Below are 25,594 nucleotides of genomic sequence, written 5' to 3'. Positions count from 1 at the left end.
CACTGCATGCAGTTTTGGTCTCCTTACTTGAGAAGAATGTATTGGCACTGGAGGGGGTGCAGAGGAGGTTCATTAGGTCAATTCCAAAGTTGAGGGGGTTGGTTTATGAGGAGAGACCAAATAGATGGAATTAAATTCATTGAAATTTAGAAGAATAAGATGGGGGAGTGGGGGGAGGAGGGGGGAGAGAATCTTATAGAAACATATCAAATTATGAAGGGAATAGATAAGATAGAAGCAGGGAGAAGGTTTCCGCTGGTGGGTGAAACTGGAACAAGAGGGTACAGATTCAAAATTAGGGAGAGCAGATTTAGGACTGAATTGAGGAGGAACATCTTCATCCAAAGGGTTGTGAATCTGTAGAATTCCCTGTCCAGTGAAGTAGCAGAGGCTTCCTCATTGAAATGTTTTTAAAGCTAAGATAGATATTTTTTGGATTGGGGAGCTGTGATCAATTATGTTCCACAGGGATCGATTACTGGGTCCACTTTTGTTTGTCATTTGTATAAAGAATTGGATGAATACAGCAGGCATGATTACTAAGTTTGTGGATGACGGTAGAGTCAACAGTGAAAAAGATTATCTAAGATTACAAAAGAGATTTGATCAATTGAGTCAATGGGCTGAGGACCGGAGAGGGAGTTAATTTTGGGTACATTTTTGGGCATACAAACAAGGACAGGATCCATACAATTAATGGTAGGGCCTTGGGTTCTGTTGTAGAACAGAGACACCTCAGGGTTCAAGTACATAATTCTGAAATTTGCATAACATGTACAGGTAGACAGGGTGGTTAAGGCAGCATTTAGCATACTGGTCTTCATTGCTCAGACCTTTAACTATAGGAATTGGGACATCATGTTGTAGTTGTACAGAATATTGGTGAGGCCTCTTCTGCTGTACTATGTGCATTTCTACTCGCCCTGTTAGAGGAAGGATATTATTAAACTAGAGAGGATTCAGAAAAGATTTACCAGGATGTTGCAGGGAATGGAGGGTTTGAGATATAAAATTACACCGGAAAGGCTGGACTTTTTGACAGGAGGTTGAGAGCTGACCTTATTGAGGTTTATAAAATCTTGAGAGGCATAAACAGGTGAATGACAAGGGTCTTTTCCCAAATGTGAGAGAGTTCAAAACTATGTAGCATATTTTGAAGGGAACAGCAGAAAGATTTAAAAAGGACATGAAGAGCAACTTTTTTTTTTAAATACACAGAGTGATTAGTGTGTGGAATGAACTGCCAGAGAAAGTGGTGGATGCAGGTAAAGTTCCAACATTTGAACGAGTTTATGAATAGGAAAGGTTTGGAGGGACATGGGGCAAGCGCAGGCAAGTAGAACTAGTTTAGTTTGGGAACATGGTTGTTGTGGGCTGGTTCGACCAAAGGGTTTGTTTCCATGCCAAATGACTCCATAACCAATATTCTGCTGTCTTGCTCACTTACCTTTGGGGATCAGGTGTGTACATCGACTGTGAAGGAGACTGAACAGGTGGGTAAGAGCCCATGATAAGGTGGAATATACATGCTTTGCGATATAGATTTGTCTGTCATAAGAGTGCCCAAAGCAATTACACCAAGGAGTTACTCTATTTTTACTTGCATGAACAAACTTGTCAGCGTGAAAGCTTCATAGCTGAGATAATGTAAGAGGATCCAGTAAACCCATTGAGAGCCCAAAGGGAAGCCCAGGTGGATGCAGCCCTGCATCCAGTGGGCATGAGCTCATCTCAAGCAGACCAATGCTTACCTTGTGTATCGGGGGCAATTCGTAAAAAAATCAACCAGACAAGCAAACAGATAGGTCTCTGCAGAGGGAAAGATAACAGGAACCCCAATGAGAAACAAACTCAGATTCAGACACCCTTTGTACCTAAAACAACAGTAACAACGATTACCAAGGAACACAAGTGCAGGAAATACTGTAGTGAGTAGCGACTGGATGACAACTCAGGTGGTGATTTTCATAACATAAGTCATCATGGAACGGAATGCCAAGAAAGCAGACCAGATCAGCGGCTTATCAAAGCATTGTGCCAGATAACAGAAGACATGGCATTATCCATTAAATCACTAAAGAATGCAGTTTCAGTACAAAAGGACCTAATGCTTCAAAAACAGCCAGTCAGAATATAAGTAATTGATGCCTGATAGTTCCAGTAAAGTGGGCTGAAGGGAAAAAAGGTCAACTTAGGAATTATACAGCAGTCTACCTAACAATGTGCCCAAACATGGGGCTCTGTCTTGCTGATTAGCCTAGTCTGTGAATGGTGGAACAGCAGCCATACCATTTTTGAGTATTACCCCCCCCAACTCCCTGCCATGAGACGTGAACCAATAGGCAGGCCAACAGGATCCTGGATTTTCCTAAGATTTAAGAGTTCAAGAGCTGGGATTCCACTTTTTATTATGTTAAGGTTGTGGATTTGTAATGACCTCAAATGAGATAAATTTCACTTACGGGGCTGCAATTTTTGTCACATTTCAGGGTTCATGTTCCATGATTCTAATCACTATCACATGAAAACAACCTCAAATTTTCTTAACCTCCGCTTGGAGGCAAGCAGCAAAGGCAACATTTCCCCCTCTGGGTCCCTCTGCTCAAGACCCGTCCCTGCCTGTACATCAAAGATAAGGAACTTACCTGGCAAATTGAAGAGGGTGTTGAGGATGTAAAAGCGTTCAGTATCATCTCGCTGAATAAACTTGTTTGGATATTGCTCCCTTATATCTGGGCTGCACAAAACACATGTGTGTCACGTAACATAGTTATCTTTCAGCACCAAATGATAATGTTCCATCAGAACAGGAAAAGCATGCTTTATCTAAAATAACTCAACTATGCCCCTGGTTCCATGTTCAGCATCACAATAGGTTCACCCAGGAAGGACCATATAAGGAAGTAATTTGCCATAGTACATAATGCATTTCCTGCCATCTGAGAGACAGTGGGTTATATACAGCTTGATAGGTATGACTCGGCAAATTTCACACAAAATAGACAAGTGAAAACAAGTTGTGAAATAGCACCAGCTCCAGCTAGCTGTTTACCCACAATATCCAGCTACGAATGCTGCACTATTTCCAGTCAAGGGATCAGAAATTTAACTTGCAATTTAAGAAATTCCTACAGCTACATTCTTTCACAGCTGTGAAAAAGCATTGTCATTAAGTTTTGTCTTTCTATATACAGATCAATAATCAGCTAGGGTGGTAGTAACCAGGATACTTTACCAAGGTCTCTCAGCTAATCTGCCAGAGATTTTCCTCACAAATTCACAAGAAATAGGCAAAGGAGTGGACCACCTCGTACATCAAGTCAATTTTGCCAAATCACTAGGATTACTGATTTAACTTCATTTTCCTGTCTTATCCCCAATGATCCTCAACTCCATTGTCAATTGAAAGTTAGTCCAACTGAGCCTCAAACGTCACAGAATCACAGAAATGTTACAGTGCAAAAGGCTACTTGGCTCATCATATCTGCATCAGCTCTCCAAACAAACATCTCCGTTCTGAAGCATCACAATGGACTTTAAATATTAACTGTTGTTTCTTTCTCCACAGATGCTGCCAGACTTGAGTTTCTCCAGCATTTGTGGTTATTATTATTTCAGATTTCAAGCATTTACAGTACTCTGCTTTTATGTGAACATCTCACCTGGTACCATTCTCCCACCTTCTCATTACCCTGCACATCCTTCCTCTTTACATAACCATTTAATTCCCTCTTAAAATGCCTCACCACACATTCAGGCAATGCATTCCTGACACTGACTGCATGAGAAATTTCTCATATCACTTCTGCTTCTTTTACTTATCATTTCAAAATCTTTCATTCTCCATCCTTTTATAGGCGAGAACATTTTCTCCTGACTTATTCTGTCGAGAACTCTCACAATTTTGAATATTTCAATCAGATTGCCTTGGAGCCTTCACCATAAGAGCTCCAGGGTCTCTAATTTATTCTCATAACTGACATTCCTCATGATGGAACCATTCTTATAAATATTTTACTCAGCCTCGCTAATGTCTTCGCATCTTCCTTAAATGTGACATCCAGATCTGTGCACAGTATTTCAGCTGTGGCCAAAATAAATAGTTTCTTATTCAGATTCATCATAATTTTCTTACTCTTATCCTCCAAGTTCCTATTGATAAAGCCTAGGATCCTATATGCTTTATTAACTGTTTCTCCCCACCCTACCAAAACCACCCTGAATAAAAACAAGAATAGGCCATTCAGCCCTTCCAGTCTGTTCCACTATTCAATGAGATAATGGCGGAGCTGTGGCCTAACTTCATATGTCCGCCTTTACCCATTTCCCTTAATACCTTTGCTTAATAAAAAAATTATTTATCTTTAATTTAAAATTAACAACTAATCCCACAGCCACTGTTATTTGTGAAAGAGAGTATGAAACATCTACCACCCAGTGTGTGTAGAAGCACTTCCTAATATCTCTCCTGAATAGTCTGACCCTAATTCAGAGACAATGCTTCCTACTGCTGGAATCCCCGACCAGTCCAAATAGTTTCTCTTTACCTCCTGTCTTTTCCTGTTGATACCCTGAAGACCTCCTACCGATATGCATCACCCCACACCTCTCTGCCTTGTACTTCATCTGCCACATACCCATCCATTCCATCTACTTCTCTATTTTCAATGCCCCTACCTCCACCCCTCTGTGGAAGAGAATTCCAAAAACTAATGTTCCTTTCAGTGAAAACAAAACCTCATCTCAACCTTTAAATGGAGACCCGTCATTTTTAAACTAGGTCCCCAAGATCGAGATTCCTCCAAAAGAGGAAATATCCTTCCAGCAATTGTCCTGGAAAACCCCCTCAAAATCTTGTATGTTTCAATAAAAATCACCTCTCATTCCTTGAAACTCTAAAGGGTACAGACCTAACAGTATAACATAAAGGCAACTCTTTGATCAGTGCCCCAATGTAAATATATACTTCCTCCAATACCACACATAACAGCAGCAGTGTATACCATCAGATGCACTACAGTGACTCAGCAAGCCTCTTTCAGCAGTACCTTCTGAACCTCTACCACCTAGAAGTACAATGACAACAGAGGCATGGGAACACTACCATTTATAACTACTCCTCCAAGCCACTTGAAATATGTTGTTTCTTCACTCTCACTGGATTAAAATCTGGAACTCTCTAACAGCACTGAGTGCCCCTTTATAGTAGATTAAAGCAGCATCTTACCACCATCCTCTCAATCAGAGAAGGATAACACTTACAGGTCTAGTCAGCGACACCCACATCCTGTGAAAGAATTTTTAAAAATACTGACCCTCAGAGGACACCGTCCTGCCTATACATACTGGCCTTTGACTGGAACACATCTGATCTTTAAGACTGAGCTATCAGCCAAGAACCTGATAGTTTATCCTCTAAATCAAGTAGGTAAACTCATACATAATAGTGAGTTGAATATTAAATTCAGTTCTTAACTTTTAAAAAGAGGTTATTTAAAATTAATTAAAATTCTAATAAACATGCAAATGGTTAAAAAAAATTACATCATTGTGTTGGATCACATTCACAGTTAGGCATAGACATAGCGGTAATCAGCTAAACTCAGCACCCACCCTCTCATGAAGTTGAATCCGTGGGCACAGACCAGGATGTTCCCATATGCATCCACCTTCAGCAAGTTCCCATATAATGTGTCAAAGATCAGACCTCTGCAAAATTAACAGGATAAAAAAGTCCTCTCAATACTCTCAAATTAATTACGAAACACTCATCACACCTTAATACAACCAGACATCCAAAAACAAATTAACCCTTTTCTTGTCTGCTACACTTATTCATTATGTCATTAAACTACAGGACAGCAAATGTTCACACTGAATGGATGGCCACTGTTTGCACCAAGCTGTCATTTTATACAGAAGTGGTTTTGTTTCAAAATCAGGTGCCTATACTTTTAAAAACAGTACCTCTTTAGCGAGTGAGAGTTCAAATCTCACTGTATTCCATAGTAAAAATGAATTTATTAAAATTTGATAAACTGATTTTTTTTAAAAACACCTAATCACAGACAAAGAAAGAATTGCAATCTCTTCTTGTCCTGCTCCTGCACCATTACCTCTAGTGTCTCCAATCAATCTATTCTTAATATTTCTTCTTGCTCAGTTACATGCTAGCCCCAGTGACATCATCCAGAAGCAGTGTGTCGTCCAGTTCTACCTCAGCACTACCGTTGTTAAATTATCAATGTGCTTCTCAGACATCGAGTGCTGGATAAATAGAAGAAGTTGTTCCATTTAAATACTGGAAAGATTGAAATCATTGCTTTCCATCTCTACTCTATATCTGTTCCCTAGACACTAACTCCATTCCCCTTGCTAGCAACAGTGCGAGGTTAAGCCATTCTATTTGTAACTCTCATGTCACAAGCTTCTGACCTCATATGCATGTCACTATTAGTACAGCCTATTTCCAATGCCATATCATTACCTGTCTTCACCCCAAATGAGATCATTAGCTGCAAGAAAGACTTTCATGTATTTAAAATCTCCAGAGTGCTTTACTTCTTTGAGATATACTGCACATTAAACACGGTAACTTAGTTATGGACAATAATTCATCCTCATCAACACAATGCACATCATCATGTGACAATGGATATTATGGATAACATTTTCAACTGGTTAATGCATTGAAATTCAAAACAATCACACTGCCCTTTTGAGCATTAGATTTTTCTCCCCCCTGACAGCTATTAAGTGCCAACACTTCCATCTCACAGTCCCCTTGTGTATTTTAATTCCTACCTGGTAGGGAAAACAGGATCATAGACAAAGTTGCATAGTTCCTGAGGATACCCAATGGAGATCAAGCGCTCAACAGTCAAATCGAAGCCCAAAGCCTCATATTCTGGAGATTTGTACACTGTGCCAAGACAAAAGAATGAGCTTTAAGGAGCATCACACACTATTCAGCAACAATTTATATAAATTGTGCCTTTAATTTCACAAGACATAGACATATTTCACAGAGAAACATAAGATAATTGGTTAGATGACCAAAAGCTTAGTCAAAGGGGTGGGTTTTAAGAGTTGCCTTAAAGGAAAGCAAAGTTGAGGCGATGAGGTGTCGGGGGAAATTCTAGACCTTGGCGCCAAGGCAACTGGAGATATAGCTGCCTATGCTAGAGCAATTAGAAGAGAGAATGCTCAAGTAACTAAAAAGGAGCACAGGATTGTCCAAAAGGGTTTTAGGGCTCAAGGAGATTACACAAGTCAGGTGGTGAAAGACCAGTGAGATTTGAAAACAAGTTTATGAAATATTGTTATTATACGAACTTGGGTTCTGAAATAGAGATAATAAAACTTTTGACTTCAATTCTGAGTAAGTTACTTATTCACAAAAGTCCTTTGGAATACTGAAATAAAAGGCAGCCTTTTCAAAAAAAACTATGCAACTTCAGTTAAACAACTACCAAGCTACCAGGGGAGATAACTTCTAGGGTGTTTGTTCAGTGGAACTTCTACAACCTAAAAATACAGTCCCCTTGCACAGCCAAACTCCTACCTGACAGGGGCATGGGGTACACAAACAGGTTGAATTCAGAATATCTATATCCAGTAGAACAGCTTTCATGTTTGCGAAAGTTTCTAGGTGAAGAGAGCTAGAAAGAAGTCTTAAGCTTGAGCATCTTCAAAGTACTTAAAGTGAGAGAAAAGTTTTTGAGTTTGCCCATCGAGGAGTGGCAGAGAAATATGTAATGAATGTCAGGAGGTTGGCAAAAGGAAATGGTTGTGATTGCATCTGTGCAGTAAGAAATTTGAAGGTGAAGACAGGAATGATATTTCATTGAGTGCTGGTAAATGATATTACTGTTATAAGCACTGAATATTTCTTTTTGTTGTTTATGATAAAACCTTTGCTATTAGGGAGAGAATTCAAGGATCTGGACCCAATGACACTGAAAGGACACGGATTGTTCCAGAACAGGATGGTGCAATTTGGAGGGGAAACTTGCAAATGCAGATTCTGGAACACCAACACATCTTCTGCACTTGTCCTTCTTGGTGATGGAGGCTGTGGGTTTGTTGACAAGTCATTGCAGAACATCCTGTGAATGGTACGCACTGCTGCCACAGTGCTGGTGAAGGAAATAAATGTTGAAGGTGGTGAATGGGGTACCAATCAAGCAGGTATTATATGGTATCAAGATTCTTCAGTTTTATTGAAGCCGCATCCAGTCAGGTGGAGTTTAGTCTATCACACTCCTGATCTGTGCCTTATGGATAGTTGACAGGCACTTGGAAAACAAAGTGAGTTACTCACCCCAGAATTTCCAGCTTCTAATCTGCTCTTGGAGCTACTGTATTACCCTGTAGAATCTGTATGTCATCATCACTACTCGCCCATCCATCTACGTCATCCACAAATACAGCTATTGTATATTCACCTCCCTTTTCCAAATCATTAATACTGTAATAATTGTGGCCCCAGCACTGATCTGGGGCACTGCACTAGTTACAGACTGTCATCCTGAAATTGCCATGCCATCCCAATTTCTATTAGGTAGCCAACCCTCTATCCACACTAATACTGTACTCCCTACACAATGGGCTCTGACCTTAAGAAGTAGCCTATCAGCAGTATCATGTCAAAACGGCTTTTGGAATTCAAAACAGGTTACATCTACTGGTTCCCATTTTAATCTGCTTATTTTATCCAAGAATTCTAATAAATTTGTCAAACATGAATTCCCCTTCAAGGAACCAAGCTGGCTCGGTTTGATTATATTAAATTTCTATCATATTTCTAAACTCTGGTACTTCTAAAAAAAATCTCTAACACCTTGAAAATGATAGGCATTAAGCTAACTAAAGTCATTAATGGCCCTTTTTTTGGGTCTCCTTCCCTTTCGGAATAAGAATGCAACATTGTCAGCTTTTGTGTCATCTGGGGTTTTTCCAGAATCTAAAGATTCTTGGAAGATTATTACCAATGCATACATCATCTCTGTTGCTAATCCTTTTAGTATCTTATGATCCATCCCACCAGATCAGGTATTTATCAGACTAGGAACCCTCCAACCACAAGGGATGAACTCCGATTTCTCCAGTTTCCTCATTTCCCCTCCCCCCACCTCGTCTCAGACAAATCCTTCGAACTCAGCACCGCCTTCCTAACCTGCAATCTTCTTCCTGACCTCTCCGCCCCCCCACCCCCTCTCCGGCCTATCACCCTCACCTTGACCTCCTTCCACCTATCGCATCTCCATCGCCCCTCCCCCAAGTCCCTCCTCCCTACATTTTATCTTAGCCTGCTAGACACACTTTCCTCATTCCTGAAGAAGGGCTCATGCCCGAAAAGTCGAATCTCCTGCTCCTTGGATGCTGCCTGACCTGCTGCGCTTTTCCAGCAACACATTTTCAGCTCTGATCTCCAGCATCTGCAGTCCTCACTTTCTCCTTTTTTAAAATCAGACTTTAGCCCATTTAGCTTCCCTCGTGCCTTTTCCCTATATGAGTTGTTATATTTACTTCCTTCCCACACTTTCTTCATTATTTAGTATGTTTGGAATGCTACTAGTATCTTCCATCGAAGACAGAGGCAAAGTTTTAATTCAACTTCTCTGCAATTTTCTGGTTCTCTTCTATTAATTCCACAGCCTCATTCTCTAAAGGACCAATGTTCACCCTGAGCCTATTGTCCTTTTTTATATATTTAAAGAATTTCCTATTGTCTATTTCTATAAATCTTTTGCAAGTTTCTGCCCCTATTATGTTTTTGGTCGTAAAATGAAAGATCCATAGCACAGAAAAAGGCCTTTTGCACTTATACCTATCGAAAACAACTATTTAACTATTCTCTACCATCTTCCAACATTTAGCTAATAGCTTTGCATCAGAAATGCACATCTAAATAGTTCTTAAATGTTAGGAGGGTTTCTGCCTCTACCAACCTCACAGGCAAGTTTTTCCTCACATTTTCTCTAAACATTGTCCTCACGTTTAATCTATGTCCCAGTCATTGATCTTCCTGCCTACCATATCTAATCATCTCATCTCAATTTTATACATCTCGATCATGTTCCCCATAAATCTTTTCTGCTCTACAGAAAACAAATGCAGTTTATCCAATCTCTTTGAACAAACTCTCCAGCCCAGGCAACATTCTGGTAAATTTCCTCTGCACCCTCTCCAGTGCTCCCGCATCCTTCCTATAACGTGAATCGCAGAACTGCACAAAATATTCTAGCTATGGCCAAACCAAAGTTTTAAAAAGTTCCAATATAACCTCCTTGCTCTTAAACTCAATGCTAGTATCGGACTTGGGTGGACAAAGTCAGAAGTCACACGACACCAGGTTATAGTCCAACAGATTAATTTGAAATCACAAGCTTTCAGAGTGGACTTCACCTGATGAAGGAGCAGCGCTCTGAAAACTTCGGGTTTCCAATAAACCTGTTGGACTATAACTCAGTGTTGTGTGACTTTGGACTTTGACTAATAAAGGAAAGACAAGTATGTAAGTTAGCTCGCTAAGCTGGAAGGTTTGTTTTCAGAAATTTCTGAAGGTAACTTCATCAGGAAGAGTCTCTGGTGAAGTGCTGGTGGTATGTCCCGCCTCTCTATTTATGGATCTTGGTTTCTTAAGGTGGCTGATGTCATTTCCGGTCCTTTTTTTTCTTCAAGGGGAGATAGATAGGATCTAAATCAATGTGTTTATTGATGGAGTTCTGGTTAGAATGCCAAGCTTTTAAGAATTCTCATGTCTTTGTTTCGCATGTCCTCAGATGTGTGTGTGTGTTGTCCCAGTCAAAGTAGTGTTCTTTGTCTGTACATAGAGAAACTAGTGAGTGGTGGCCAGTTGGTGTTCATGTAGCCTGGTGGCAAGTTTCCTGCTATTTTGTCAGATGTAGTTTTGTTTTTACAGTTCTGGCATGGTATCTTGTAAATGATGTTAGGTTTGCTAGTGGTATCTTTAGGTTCATTAGTCACTGTTATCTCACTGATGTTATCTAGTACGGTGACGAAATGTTTGAAAACAAAGCTTCAAGCTCAGCGAGGTAACTTACACACTTATCAACCTGAACTACAAATCTTCTCAAAAAAGGAAAGACAACCATATGCTTTCTTAACCACATTATTCATATTACCTGATACCTTAAGGGACCAGTGTACATGCACAAAGGTCCATCTGATCCTTGGTGCTTCCTAGTGTCCTACCATTCATGTATTCCTTTGCCTTGTTTGTTCTGCCCAAGTGCATCACCTCATTTATCCAGATTGAATTCCATTTGTCACTGATCAGCCCATTTGATCAGCTAGTCTACATCATAGAACATAGAACATAGAACATAGAAGGATACAGCGCAGTACAGGCCCTTCGGCCCTCGATGTTGCGCCGACCGAGTCCTACCTAACCTATACTAGCCCAATAACTTCCAAATGCCTATCCAATGCCCGCTTAAATGAACATAAAGAAGGAGAGTTCACCACTGATACGGGCAGGGCATTCCATGAACTCACAACCCGCTGTGTGAAGAATCTACCCCTAACATCTGTCCTATACCTACCACCCCTTAATTTAAAGCTATGTCCCCTAGTAACACCTGACTCCATTAGCGGTAAAAGGTTCTTAGTATCTACCCTATCTAAACCCCTAATCATCTTATACACTTCTATCAGATCTCCCCTAAACCTTCTCTTCTCCAATGAGAACAGCCCCAAGTGCCTCAGCCTTTCCTCATACGATCTTCCTACCATTCCAGGCAACATCCTGGTAAACCTCCTCTGCACTCGTTCTAAAGCTTCCACATCCTTCCTATAGTATGTGGAACTCCTCTTGTAGTTTAAAGCTATCCTCCTCACTATTTACCAGCCCATCAATTTTTTTATTTTACTATCTGCAAACTTACCGATCAACCTTTCTATATTCAAGTCTAAACTATTTACATAACCCACAAACAGCAAGGGTCTCACACTGAGCGTCTGGGACCCCACCAATAGGAAAAACAACCCTCAAACAGCACTCCTAGCTCCTTTCATCCAGCCAATTGTGGATCTAATTTGTCAAATTTAATGATTGCTGGTTTATCACTAATTTTTGCCAAATTGTATGTTTGTTCTTTCAGTTTGAACTACCCTGAACTTCCCTGGTTAACAACTGGCATTGCCCTTTCTAGAATCCTCTTTCCTCACTAGGCTATAAAATTTGTTCAGAGTCATGAACCTACTTCCTTAACCATCTGTCATTGCTGCTAAACTCCATTTCCAATCCATTCCAACTAACTCTGCCCTCATTCTTTTGTTATTACCCTCAGCAGAATCCAATGTCTTCAGCAGTTTCTTGGTATCACATGGAGTAAATTAAAATGACTGAAGACTGGTGTGCACAATGCTGGGATCCTCCAGAGCAGGTCAAGATCTACTGATGTGCTGGGCTTGATCCATCATTGAAGATGGGGATATTTCTGAAAGCTCCGTTCCTGCTAGCTGTTTGTCCACCTCCATTCAAAATTTATTGGGGCACAACTGCACAGTTTAGATCGGATCCTTTGCCTAAGAGATCACTTAGCCTTATCACTTGCAGCTTCTGCTATTTGATACTCACAGGTGGTCCTGTGCTGTAGCTTCACCTTCAAACTTCCTGCATGAGTGACTCAGCATCAGAAAGGGACCCCACACAGACAGTATGCATCACACAGTCAGCAAGGGAGTGCATGTACACAGTACATATCATCATTCATGTAACTGGAACTCCAAAACGGAGGCCAGAGGTCTGGCAGAAAACAAAGCTGACTGACACAAACGCTTATGTTTCCAAAACACTTTTTATGACTTTCTAGAATCCAAAGTGCTTTACAGCCAAAACATAATACAACTTTTGGAAAATAAAAAAAAGCAGTGGAGTTTGCACAGCAAGATCCCACAAGCAGCAACATGATAACGATCAGCAGTAGAGTGGTATGGATCAAGGGATAAAAATGATTACTTAGCAGTTTAACTGACAGAGGCACACAGTATTCCAGTGTCAATTTGATGTAGAATGGAGCCACTCACCCAACACAGCAAGAACTGATTTTGCATGGGATGAAATCAGCGCAGCCATTTTCTGAGTTAATAATTTTTACTTAGATACAATAAAATTTAACAGCCAGAATTCGGAAGTGCTTCTGTACAGTAGTGCACATCAATAAACAAAACAAACAAACATCACTATCCACAGTGTTTAGCTTTTTGATTTAAAAAAAGAATGCTTTTCTTAAAAATATTGGTGCAACAGGATGTTTTTCAACTGTAAGGAAGGAATAACCAAAGCATTCAGCTCTCTCATGGCCTTTGAAGAAACCAAACCTGGGAGTCCATAGAACATTTTCTGAGTCTCTTCATCAATAATAATCTAGCAACAATCCCACTGGTCCACTGGCTTCCCATGCAAATGAAAGTTGGATTTAGCGAGTTACTGCAATGTATTAAATCTTTGAATGAAATGGGACATTGAATTATTACCATACTTCAACTTCAGATCTGAACATGATTGGAAATACTCAGCAGTCAATTATACATCTAGATATTGCTGATTCACCAACACCTTCATGAAATCAGTTCACCTTTCATAGTTATTCACAATTCCTTAAATTATTTTCGGACTGACTGACTTGGTGGAGCTTAACTAGCCCAGATCTTAACCAGAGACCAGAACAGACAAGCTTAAGGTTTTGGCAGAACACATCTGAGTGTAAACATCATCTCTAGAGCTGTCAGTTCTACGTGACACAGAATTGACATATCAGTTTCTTTATTCAGGAATAAAGACCAACGGGCAAATATGGTCTGGCTTATGACAGTTTCCAAGAACAGAATCAAAGAGAAGTTACAGGCAACAGATTAGCAGACATGAACAGTTTTGGTAAATTTGAATTTCAAATCCAAAGGCAGAAAACTCAAGACTCTAAATTAACCTTTTTGAATAATGACACTCTTAGGGATTTCCGGTAAACACTGACCAATCTGCATACCTGTGGCAAAATATGCTTTAACTGAAAAAAATGCAATTATTTTTCAAGACAGGTGGCTACAAAGAGCTTCAGTTAAGGGAGTCCAGTCTGGCAACAAATTGTCTGCTACATAATCACCTCAGTTTCACAAATAGGCACCTCAATTCTAGTCTCAATACCACAGTGAAAGCCTCAGGGCTCACTCCTTAATAAAGATAAAAGTAGCAACAGGAAACGAATGATGCATACTACAGGATATGGTAACTTCATCGTCACCAAGTCTTGCAAAGAGATTGAGGTCAGAATGCTATGACAAACGTCTGTGGCAGTTTCTGCCCACAAGACAATGTCAGTCACTTCACTGAATGATGAAAAATGAGAGAGTGACCAAGGTGCCTTGCTGTACCTCATAAACCTCTTAAATACAACACTACTGGCCCTAACCCACTTGTCAGAATGATATTACATAATCTTTCCATCATATTTCATTTGTCATTTCCCTTCTTGGGTAGATATACAGGTTCATTCTCAATAGTTCACTCCACTGATCTATGATAGGGACTATTGGCAAGTTGATTATCCATGGAGGGCATCACAACATGGGTGACCCTACACTGACCTGACAGTGACAACTAATTTTGTGTGTTTTAACAGAGTGTTGATACCAACTGAACAAAATGCCCCATATCTAGAAATCATATGAACTGGATAAATCATTGTAGTAGGATTGAAGCATCCTCCAAACAGCCCCAAGCCCAGCAGCATCCTGGCCTCTCAACTTGCAAAGGAATCAATTACAAGGTTGACTCTGAAACATAATCCTGTACAAGGCATTAGTTGGATCTCAATGGAGGAGTCAGTAAAACTTGGGATGTTCAAAAGGCCAAAATGAAATTATTACAGAAAACTCAAACAGCTGGAGGTCCTTAGACTGTGTGAGAAGACCATGGAAAGTTCTAAACAGAAAATGGTAGTTTAAAATTGGCTCCTGTTCAAGCCTTAATTTAGATCTGTAAGAACAGGACTGATAAAATAAATAGAATTTGAAGAAAAAGGAAGATGCTGCGACAGAGTTCTGAATGACCTCAGATTTATGAAGGTTAGATTGAGAGACCAGCGAGCAATTTGTTAGAATAGGTTTAGAGGTAACAAGGACATGTACCCCACTTTCAGCAGAAAATAAGGTAAAACAGGAATTGTCATGCAACATTATGGACATGTAAATTGGCAATCTCTGAAGACCCAGATGTGTGGAAACTAACTGGGGAGTCAAATACAATAGCATCCTATCTAATTGACCCCCTTCTCCTCAACATTTCACCCTTAGTTAGCTGTGTATTTGCCCCTGCCAGGTTCCCTTTAATACTAAAAATACAGGAGGCTCACTTCCCAGCAATGTCAGATAGCAGAAAGGGCATGACTTCATTCAAATATTATGCTACAGGTGAAATCGACATAGCAATGATACTCACCAAGAAGCTCAAATGTCATAGTGCAGTATTTATGAAATATCTGAATGACATGTCGCAACAAAAAGTCAATTGTACAGGAACCTCTATTTCTAATGATAGCTGGACAACGAACTGAAGCACCCAACTTACTCTCAAACTTAAACTGGGGACAGCAGTGACTTTGTGGACATTGCTACTAATCAAGCTGTTGTACAAACATCTATGTCTGTTTTCATTCCTGATAAAGGGCTTTTGCCCGAAACATCGATTTCGCTGCTCGTTGGATGCTGCCTGAACTGCTGTGCTCTTCCAGCACCACTGATCCAGAATCTGGTTTCCAGCATCTGCAGTCATTGTTTTTACCTTACTGTCACATTTACTGAGCCCTGTGTGACACAACACAGCATTCACTGTCCTTCTATACACTATGTTCATACAACACATAAGTCTTGGAACACTATTAGCCATCATTTGGTCAATGCTCATCGCACTTGTTTCTCTGGGCTTCACAAGACATATACCTATTATTTCTGAATCTACAAATCTACTCACCACTATCCAGCACTAACCCTCTGCCCCAACTGGTTACATCGTCTATCAAGTTCATAGCATCACTTTCTCATCTGCCAAATGCAGTTTGGGAAGTCAGGAGAACAGCATGTGCTTCAGTTTTAATTGATCCAGAAGTTCTTGTGCACAAAACAGTGTCGCTGTGCTCAAGTTAGTCAACCATGCAACGTCCTGCATCTGGCAGTACCGGAAAGGCTGTCACACTGTCATCCACCCTCCACAGGACAAAACCAAATAGACACAGTATTCAGTTTTTGTCCACAGGATGAAACTATTTCATTTAGTAGAACTGTAAAAACTTGGAAGTAGCCTTGATTACAAAGCTGCAACATACAGCAGCAACAGAAGTTATTTGCCACTTATCAGCCCAAGCCCGAATACTATCCAGGTACATCTGGACATGGATGGCTTCAGTAGTTTCATGAATTTTCTGCTTCCCTTTTGTTTCTCCCACCTGTGAACATTGTGCAATCAACACCAAACATTCCCATTTCTAACCTCATGATGAGGGAAGGTCACTGATGAAGGAGCTGAAGATGATTGTGCTGAGGACACTATCCTGGGGAATGCCTACAGTTATGTTCTTGGAGTGAGGCAACTGATCTCTTTCCAAATGGTTTGCAGCTTCATGTAGGTTCATCTTATTTCATGTATTTACAGGAAGAAAGTGAGGACTACGGATGCTAGAGAGAGTTAGAGTCAAAGAGTGTGGTACTGGAAAAGCACAGCAGGTCAGGCAGCATCCTAGGATGCCTTTCCAGCACCACACTCTTTGACTTTGTAGATTAACATACATGAATTCTTAATGTCTTTGTACTCCATGTATTCCTTCTTTGATTATTTCTATCGAAGCTACATTTTTTAAAGTATCATTTTCCACTGAATTTATCAATTAAGGGTTCCAGAGAACAAACCAAATAAAACTCCTGAGAAGAATACTCACCTGTCCCATGATGGGGTTCTGTGGGGCCCAAGAAAGAACTAGTTTATATAGTTATTTTTAAATTAATAAGCTTGGACATATTACGGCTCATCTCTTAGGCTGGTGGGACCTGAACCTGGACTTTTTGGCCCAGCAGTAGGGACACTACCACTGTACTACAAGACCTACACATTTAGTTTAAGCTAGCAGTATATGAATTATCTTAATTTGCAGTGATTGTCCCCATCCCTACCGTGAAACTGATTAAAACACCTCCATGAACCAATGGAATCAATACTCAAACCTGCCCAGATATATCTGCAAAGAGTGATATTGCCCATTGAAGAGTAGGGCACTCACTTCCCTTTTGTTTCTCCCACCTGCAGCAGATCCCCTTCATCTTACCTCCTACAGCTGGGAGGGGGAACGAAAGGCCGCAAACTCCTCCTCGAGTGCGACAGCAACCCTCCTTTCTCAGCCAACAGGAAGTACGCTAGCTGTGGGGTGAAACAGATAAAGTGTTGGTCCCCTTCTGCCAAGCTGTAACCATAGTGGTATGAAGCCAGCATCGTAACCTAATTTCTTGGTTACCCAGTCTTCATTCAGAGTATGGTATCGCAGCTGCCAAAAAGTCACCTTCTAATGCTTCCTCCCATTGTTCTAAGGGCTTGATCATCCTCTCTTTAGTCATATTCTTCCTTCATTTTCAATGGCCATCAACACTTAGGAACTACTTTTTTGTCAATTCTACTCTACATTAGCCATACATCCTTAGAGCACAAAATCACCAGTTTGGGGGTATCACCATAACTGGCTGTATCCTGATCTTCTCCAAGTCCTAAACTACTGACACTAAAATGATTGATTTTAAATTGCTTGTAGACAATTTCTTCAGAATACCAAGTCCATCACCTGCCATCTCATGCAGCAATCCTTAGTCTCGTCCCATTTAGCTACATTCTGTGTCTCAACATATCTCTGAGCTTAAACTCTCACATTTGAGTTACTGAGGCTATTAACAGAAAGCTTTTATCCAACAGGACAACTGATTTTTCTTTTTTAGTGAAGTATAAATCCATAATAGATGTAGATAACATTGCTTGAACCCTGCACATACTGGTGCAAGAAACATATGCACCATGCAAATGCCAGGCAATGACCATTTCCAATAAGAGACAATCTAACCATTATACCTTGACATTCAATGATGTTACTATCACAGAATCCCCGTTTATCAACATCCGAAGGATTACCTCTGACCAGAAACTCAACTGGACTCATCACATAACCAGTAGCTACAAGACCAGGTCAGAGGTTAGGATATTGTGGTGAGTAACTCACCTCCTGACCCCAAAAGCCTGTCCACCTTCTGCAAGGCACAAGTCAGGAGCGTGATGAAATATCCCCTACCTGTCTGGATGGTTGCAATAATATTCAAGAAGCTTGACACCATCCAGGGCAAAGCAGCCTGCCTGACGGTCACCAGATCCATAATCACCCACTTCCTCCACTACTGATGGTCAGTAGTAGCCGTGCATGCAATCTACAACATTCACTATAAAAATTTCCCAAACACCCTTAGACAACATGCTCCAAACACCCAACCACCTCCATTTTAGAAGGACAAGGGCAGTTGATACATGCTAACATCACCTCTCGCAAATTCATCTCCAAGCCACTCACAATTCTGACTTGGAAGTGGAATCACCATTCTTTTATTGTCATTGAGTCAAAATCCTGGAATTCCTTCTTTAAGGGGATTGTGGATCAACGTACAAATTGTGGACTGCAGCAGTTCAAGAAGGCATCTCATTACCACCCTCTCAAGGGCACCTAGGAACAGGCAATTAATGCTGGCCAGCCAGTGACAGCCACATCCTATGAGTGCATTAAAAAAAAATTTGCCTTAATGTTGCCAAAACAAATTTTATATCAACACACACCTAGTCAGCCAAATATTCCATTTCCCATACACATTGAAGGAGACACTCTAGAATACGCTGAGCATCTCTCTCAAATGGCCACTGTTGACAAGAACTATCAACCACTGGATCAGTGCCACTAACTCAACCTTCTACAAACTACAGCAGTGGATGTTTGGCAAAGACTTCCACAAGTCAACAAAAGTCCTAGAATATCAAGCAATTTTCACATGCTCTGGTACTACAATGAGAGAGAGATGGAGTGTTAATCAGCAACATATTAAAACACTAGAGCAGTTCCACCAGCAATCCTTCCATTATATTCTCTGGCTTCAATTAGAGGACAATCAAACAAATGACAACACACTTCTTGAAGCCAGTTACAAAGCAGTCAGACAAAATGGAACAAGATTGATGAACAGTTATTTTTCAGGAAGGATTGTAGTAGAGTTTCCAAGGGGTCAGTGCTGGAATCCTTGTTGTTCTGGATGTATATTAATAATCTAGATTTGTGTGTACAGGAAAAATTTCAAAAGTTGCAGATAGAAAACGTGGAAATATTGGGAATCATAAGGAGATAATGTAGAATTTTGGATGCACTTAGACAGGTTGACATAAATGTGCAACCAAGCTGTGGATGAAATTTATTGCAGAGAAGAGTGAAGTGATTCATTTTTGTGGGAAGTACACAGACAGGCACTTTAAATTAAGGGTACAGCTGTAAAGGAGACAAGGCTGTATATTTGCATAAATAAGTAAAATGCGACTGGAGAGGTTGAGAACGTGGTTAATAAAGCATATAGTATCCTCGGATTTATCAACTGGGGAAGAGTACAAAAGCAAGGGAGTTGTATTTAACTTGCATAAAACACTGGAGTATTACATCCAGTTTGGATACACATTAGGAAAGCATGAGAGAGGAAGCTGAAAAGTTCTGTGAGAATCGTCCCTGCAATGAGCAATTTCAATGATATAGTCAGTCTGGAGAATATTTGGAAGGTTGTGTTGGAGGAGCCTTGGTCAGTTATTGCAATGTTTCTTGTAGGTGGCACACACTACTACCATGAGGAAGAAAGATTAAATTTGATAGAAAAGTCAAAATCACGAGGGGTCTGGTTAGAATAGACAGGGAGAAACTGTTCCTATTGCTGCAAGGGAGAACCAGAGACTGTATGCTTCTCCAAACTCCCAAGTGTATGTTTAAGCTAATTAGCAGAAGAAACAATGACAATACGTAGAAAAATATTTTCACTTATAAGTTATAATCTAGAATGCATAAAGACTGTGGATGTCAGTTCAATTGAGGAATTCAAGGAAGAATTAGATTATTACCTGATAAAAAGGATGAATGTGCAGGGAGAGAGCATTAGATGAGTTGTATCAGAGAGCCAATGCAAACACGAACCATTCTGTAACTATTCTACAATTCTACTCCTGCTAAATTAACTTTGATGGACTAGACAAGACATCTGTATCATTCCTTTCTTTGTCCCAACCTCATCACCAGTCACAATGGCTCAGATACTGAAGCAGTCTGCGTCCGTAAGTAGCAAAATCTGAACGTGTCTAGGCTTGAGTTGATAAGGGACAACAACATTAATACCACACATCAGACAACAACCACCAACAAGATTTAATTGTTCCTTGAAATTTGTCCCCACAAATATCCTAGAGGTTGTCATTCACCAACGGTTTAACTGGAGCAGCCATATTAATACTGTGGCTACAAGAGTAGGTCAGAGGCTAGGAATCCTGATTCCCCAATTTCCCTGTCCACCATTTACAAAGCACATGATTGCAATGGGATACTCTCTACTTGTCTGGCTGAGTGCAGCTCCAAAAACACAAGAAAACTGACTTCATCCCAGGCAAAGCAGCCTGCTTGACTGGCAGTAGGATGTACCATATACAATAGCATTGCCATCTACAATAACTGACCAAGGCTCCTCCAACACAACTTCCCAAATCCACAATCTCCACCACCTGAAAAGGACAAGTTGAATGAGAACACGACCACCTTCAAATTCCTCTCTAAACCACTAAACATCCTGACTAGGAACTTTATTGCAATTCATCCACTATCTCTGGATCTAAATCCTGAAACTATTCCTAACAGCACTTAGTTGCCCCTACAACACAGGATCACACAAAGGACTGCAGTAGTTCAGGAAATTAGAAGTGGGCAATAAATCCTGGCCGAGCCAGCAATATCCACATCCCATAAATTAATAAAAGAACTGGGCGGTTTGCTTTATTTAAACATTATCAGCAAAAGAACACTGTGCTCTTTGAACAGTGCCACTGGAATGTTTACATACACCTGAACACGAAGACAGGATCTAATCGGTCTAAAAAACGGCATTACCAACATTGCATTACCCACTGCTCACTGTACTGAAATGACTGCTGCAGAATCAGAATACCAAATTTCCTCAACATTCGTAATTTCCCAATGCAGAGGACAAGAATAACTCCAAGAATAGTTGCCTGCATTCCTCTCCAAAATAGGAATGCCATCTATAGAGATGGTGCTGGACATCTTAAAATGCATAAAAGGTGGAAAAATCCCCAGATCCTGATCAGGTGCACCCTAGAACTCTGTGGGAAGCTAAGGAAGTGATTGCTGGGCCCCTTGCTGAGATATTTGGATAGCCACAGGTTAGATTAGATTAGATTAGATTAGGTACTGGAAGACTGGAGGTTGGTTAAAGTGGTGCCACTATTTACAAAAGGTGGTAAGGAAAAGCAGGAAACTAAAGCCCGGTAAGCCTGACATCAGAGTGTGGGCAATTTGTTGGATGGAATCCTGAGAGACAGAATTTACACGCATTTGGGGAGGCAAGAATGGATAAGGGATAGTCAACATGGCTTTGTGCATGGGAAACCATGTCTCACTAACTTGATTGAGCTTTCTGAAGTAACAAAGAGGATTGATGAGGACAGAGCAGTGGATGTGATCTAAGCGGACTTTGACAAGGTGATGCATGGTAGACTGCATGTTAGCAACATTAAGATCACATGGAATACAGAAAGAACTTGGATACAAAACTGGCTAGAAGATAGGACACTGAGGGACAGAGGTGGTCAAAGGTTGCTTTTCAGACTGGAGGCCTGTGACTAGTGGTGTGCCACCAAGATCAGTGCTGGGTCCCCTGCTTTTCATCATTTATATAAATGATTTGGATATGAACATAGGAGGTATATTTAGTAAGTTTGCAGATGACATCAAAATTGGAGGTGCAGTGGACAGCGCAGGTAGTTACCTCAGAGGACAACGGGACCTTGATCATCAGATAGGCCATTGGGTCAAGGAGTGACAGGTGGAGTTTAATTTAGATAAATGGGAGGTGCTACATTTCGGAAAGGCAAATCAAGACAAGACTTACATAATGGTAAGGTCCCAGGGAAGTATTGCCAACTAAAGAGATCTTGGAGTGCAGATTCATAGTTCCTTAAAAGTGGAGTTCACAGGATAGTGAAGGTGGCGTTTGGTATGCTTGACTTTATTGATCAGTGCATTGAGTATAGGAGTTGGGAGGTCATGTTGTGCCTGTACAGGACATTAGTTAGGCCACTTTTGAAATAGAAGCTTGAAGGGATTCAGAAAATATTTATAAGGATGTTGCAAAGGTTGGAGGGTTTGAGCTAAATAGGGTCAATGGAAGATGAATAGGCTGGGACTATTTTGTCTGGAGCAGCAGAGGTTGAGGGTAAACATTATAGAGGTTTATAAAATCATGAGAGGCGTGGATAGGCTAAATAGAAAGGGTCTTTTCACCAGGAGCAAGTGCAAAACTAGACAGCATAGGTTTAAGGTGAGAGGGGGGAAAAAAAGGGCAACTTTTTCACGCAGAGCATGGCGCATGTATGAAATAAGCTGCCAGAGAAGGTGGGAGGTTAGTACAATTACTACATGAAAGCATCTGGATGGATTTAGAGGGATATGGTCCAAATAGTGGCAAGTGGACTAGATTAATTTAGGATGTTTAGTCGACATGGACGAGTTGGATCAAAGGGTCTGCTTCCATGCTATACAGCTCTATGACCAGTATTTGGCCAGGAGGCTGAATGAAACCATTTGCCAACTGAAACAGCAAATTCAGTTTAAAATTCTCAATCCTTTGGTATATTGTGCATATAGAAGCTATTTGTAAGATCTATCCAATTCAGTTTGGAGCTGCTGCTCTTCCCCCATTTTTCTGCAAATTCATCCTCCACAAATATACATCCAAATGTCTTAAAAGTTTTCATTAGTGTTCATGGAATCTGCTTCCAATGGGTAATGACCTTTCTGAACTTAAGACCTTCTGAAGAAATTTCTTGTTTCCCTCAAATTCTTTTGGCAATTATTTTAAAATCCGAGATATTTGGTTTTACATTCTATCCTGATGCTGCTCTTTGAGAATCCATACAGTTAGGAGTGCTGCTTTCTGAGTCAGGGTCACATCTGTTAGCACACACTGATCAGAAGAAGCCCACGCAGCGCACCTCTTCACACCCAATCCAGCATCTTCAACTCTGCTCAGAAGCACAGCCACAAGCAGCAATTACTCTTAAAAGTACCATTTTAAAAGTGTTCCACCAGATATTTACATTCATCCAAACATTTCTCACCCAAAAATAACCTGCAATATATAGACTATGCTTAACACTCTGCATTGTTTGATATGTTAATATAACAAGAACTAGGCCAAGACAGGTGCAATGCACATTAAAAGCAATAGGTTGCTCTCTGCAAAGCTCAGCAGGACCATTGCAGTCTCTCTGGACTGTATGGTAAACCCCCAATTCTATCTGCTGCATGTTAAACGGATTCAATGTCACCATTCTGTACAAAGTTAATAGAGATCCCTATGGACAGAAAATCCTGGTTAAAGATCAGGCTGTTACAACCTCAATTCACACCCTCTTTTCCTCAGTGGTCAGAGTATTGAGTACAGGAGCTGGGAGGTCATGTTGCAACTATACAGGACATTGGCTAGGCCACGATTGGAATACTGCGCAATTCTGGTTTCCTTTCTATCGAAAACTTGAAAGGGTTCAGAAAAGATTTACAAGGATATTGCCAGGATTGGAAGATTTGAGCTATAGGGAGAGGTTGAATAGGCTAGAGCGGTTTTCCCTGGAGTGTCAGAGTCTGAGGGGTGACCTTATAGAGGTCTATAAAATCATGAGGGGCATGGATAGGGTAAATAGACAAAATCTCTTCACTGGGGTGGGTGAAACCAGAACCAGGAGGTATAGTTTAGGGTGAGAGGGGAATATATAAAAGACCTAAGGGGCTACTTTTTCACAGAGGGTGATGCGTGTATGGAATGAGCTGTCAGAGGAAGGGGTGGAGGCTGGTACAATCGCAACATTTAAGAGGCATTTGGATGGGTATATGAATAGGAAGTGTTTGGAGGGATATGGGCCAGGTGCTGGCAGGTGGGACTAGATTGGGTTGAGATATCTGGTCAGCATGGACGAGTTGGATTGAAGGGTCTGTTTCCAAGCTGTATATCTTTATGACTCAGTCAGTTACCACACTATATTACAGTGCCCAACTAGGTACTCTTTATCACAGTTCACAACCATGCTTCTTTCCTGCGTCTGCCTCAATCCTGGAGGGGAGGCAGGTTTAGAGATCCTATATTTCAGCTCTTATGAGTATCTGTCGCAGGCTACTGGTCAAAGCTCATATAATTGCAACTGTAACCAAATGAAATCTATTTTGCAAACATCTGCCATGCTGTTGCGCCACAGGACAGTGCTCACCTTCAGTTCAGGGGCTCAATAATCAATATGAACTACGAACAAACATGCAGTGTTTGGGGTCACATGCTTGAAAAAACTAACCTGATCTCTGCCTTGCTGAGCATGCAGTTTTAGCACTTCATTCAATGAATCAGTGTCTAGACTATCTGGTTTCTCTGTATTCTTTCATGGGATTTGGGCACTGGCAAACCCTAACTGAATTTGAACAGAGTTGCTTAACATGTCAAGTGTGGTCAAGTATGGATTCGCTGTTCTCCCATCTGCTTTTGATGAAATCAGAGTGTGATGAGGATTTGGTACAAAGGTGTACAAGTGCCAACTTGGTGAAGTTGGGGATTTCTCTAAGTTTTGCTCTGACAATAACTTAGATGAGCAGACAGACTCAAAATTTAGAAAGTTGAAATTGCATGCCAGAGAAATGGGCTAACAAGTCTTTTATCCCTCCACTCATAAAACCAACTTTTGTTGTTCATTTAATTCATTCTGATGTTTTAACTACAACCACATATTGGTAGCTCATAGCTATTTATTTGTGATTAGAATTTACGTATTTGCAATGAAGAATAGTTCTAGTTACATGCAGAAGCCCAGTCAGTGTTTTGATATCATGGTTTAACAGACAGGTAAAATCAGGGATGTTTTGCATGCTTTGATTAAATCATTAACTTGTGATGACCCTGGAAATAGTTTGTTGACTTTCCCAAAGAGGGTGATAACAGTAGTAACAGTCACTTGGAGGAGTGCAACGAGTCTATGGAGCAAAGTTACAGCAAAAGACAGGCAATGAGAAAAATAAAACTCAACTTCAAATGTGAAAACTTCTGGAGGGTCTTCCAGAGAGTTGTTGCTGATTTTTATTTTGCCTTTATTCTTTCATAGGATCACTGTCAAGGTCAGCATTTGCTATTCTGACACTGCTTGATTCTCTCTAATTTGGTAGCCCATTTCAGAAGGCAGTTCAGAGTGAACTACATTGCT

At 40.6% G+C, this 25,594-nt stretch overlaps 1 protein-coding gene across 3 annotated transcripts in view; it reads right to left on the bottom strand.

Moving 5' to 3' along the window:
* nt5c2a (5'-nucleotidase, cytosolic IIa) overlaps nucleotides 1-25,594 on the bottom strand; it is a 70,797-nt gene that overhangs the window by 26,072 nt on the left and 19,131 nt on the right. For all 3 annotated transcript variants that reach the window (XM_060842159.1, XM_060842158.1, XM_060842160.1), the window contains exons 5-8: nucleotides 6,805-6,922; nucleotides 5,614-5,709; nucleotides 2,646-2,737; nucleotides 1,752-1,809 (exon numbers count right to left, since the gene is read on the bottom strand). In XM_060842159.1, the coding sequence (XP_060698142.1) occupies nucleotides 1,752-1,809; nucleotides 2,646-2,737; nucleotides 5,614-5,709; nucleotides 6,805-6,922 (364 nt within the window). The remainder of the gene's footprint in view (nucleotides 1-1,751; nucleotides 1,810-2,645; nucleotides 2,738-5,613; nucleotides 5,710-6,804; nucleotides 6,923-25,594) is intronic.

The sequence above is a fragment of the Hemiscyllium ocellatum genome, chromosome 22, assembly GCF_020745735.1.
Source record: "Hemiscyllium ocellatum isolate sHemOce1 chromosome 22, sHemOce1.pat.X.cur, whole genome shotgun sequence".
Lineage (NCBI taxonomy): Eukaryota > Metazoa > Chordata > Chondrichthyes > Orectolobiformes > Hemiscylliidae > Hemiscyllium > Hemiscyllium ocellatum.
Note: the sequence above shows the minus strand (reverse complement) of the source record. Positions and strands in the feature narration are given on the sequence as shown.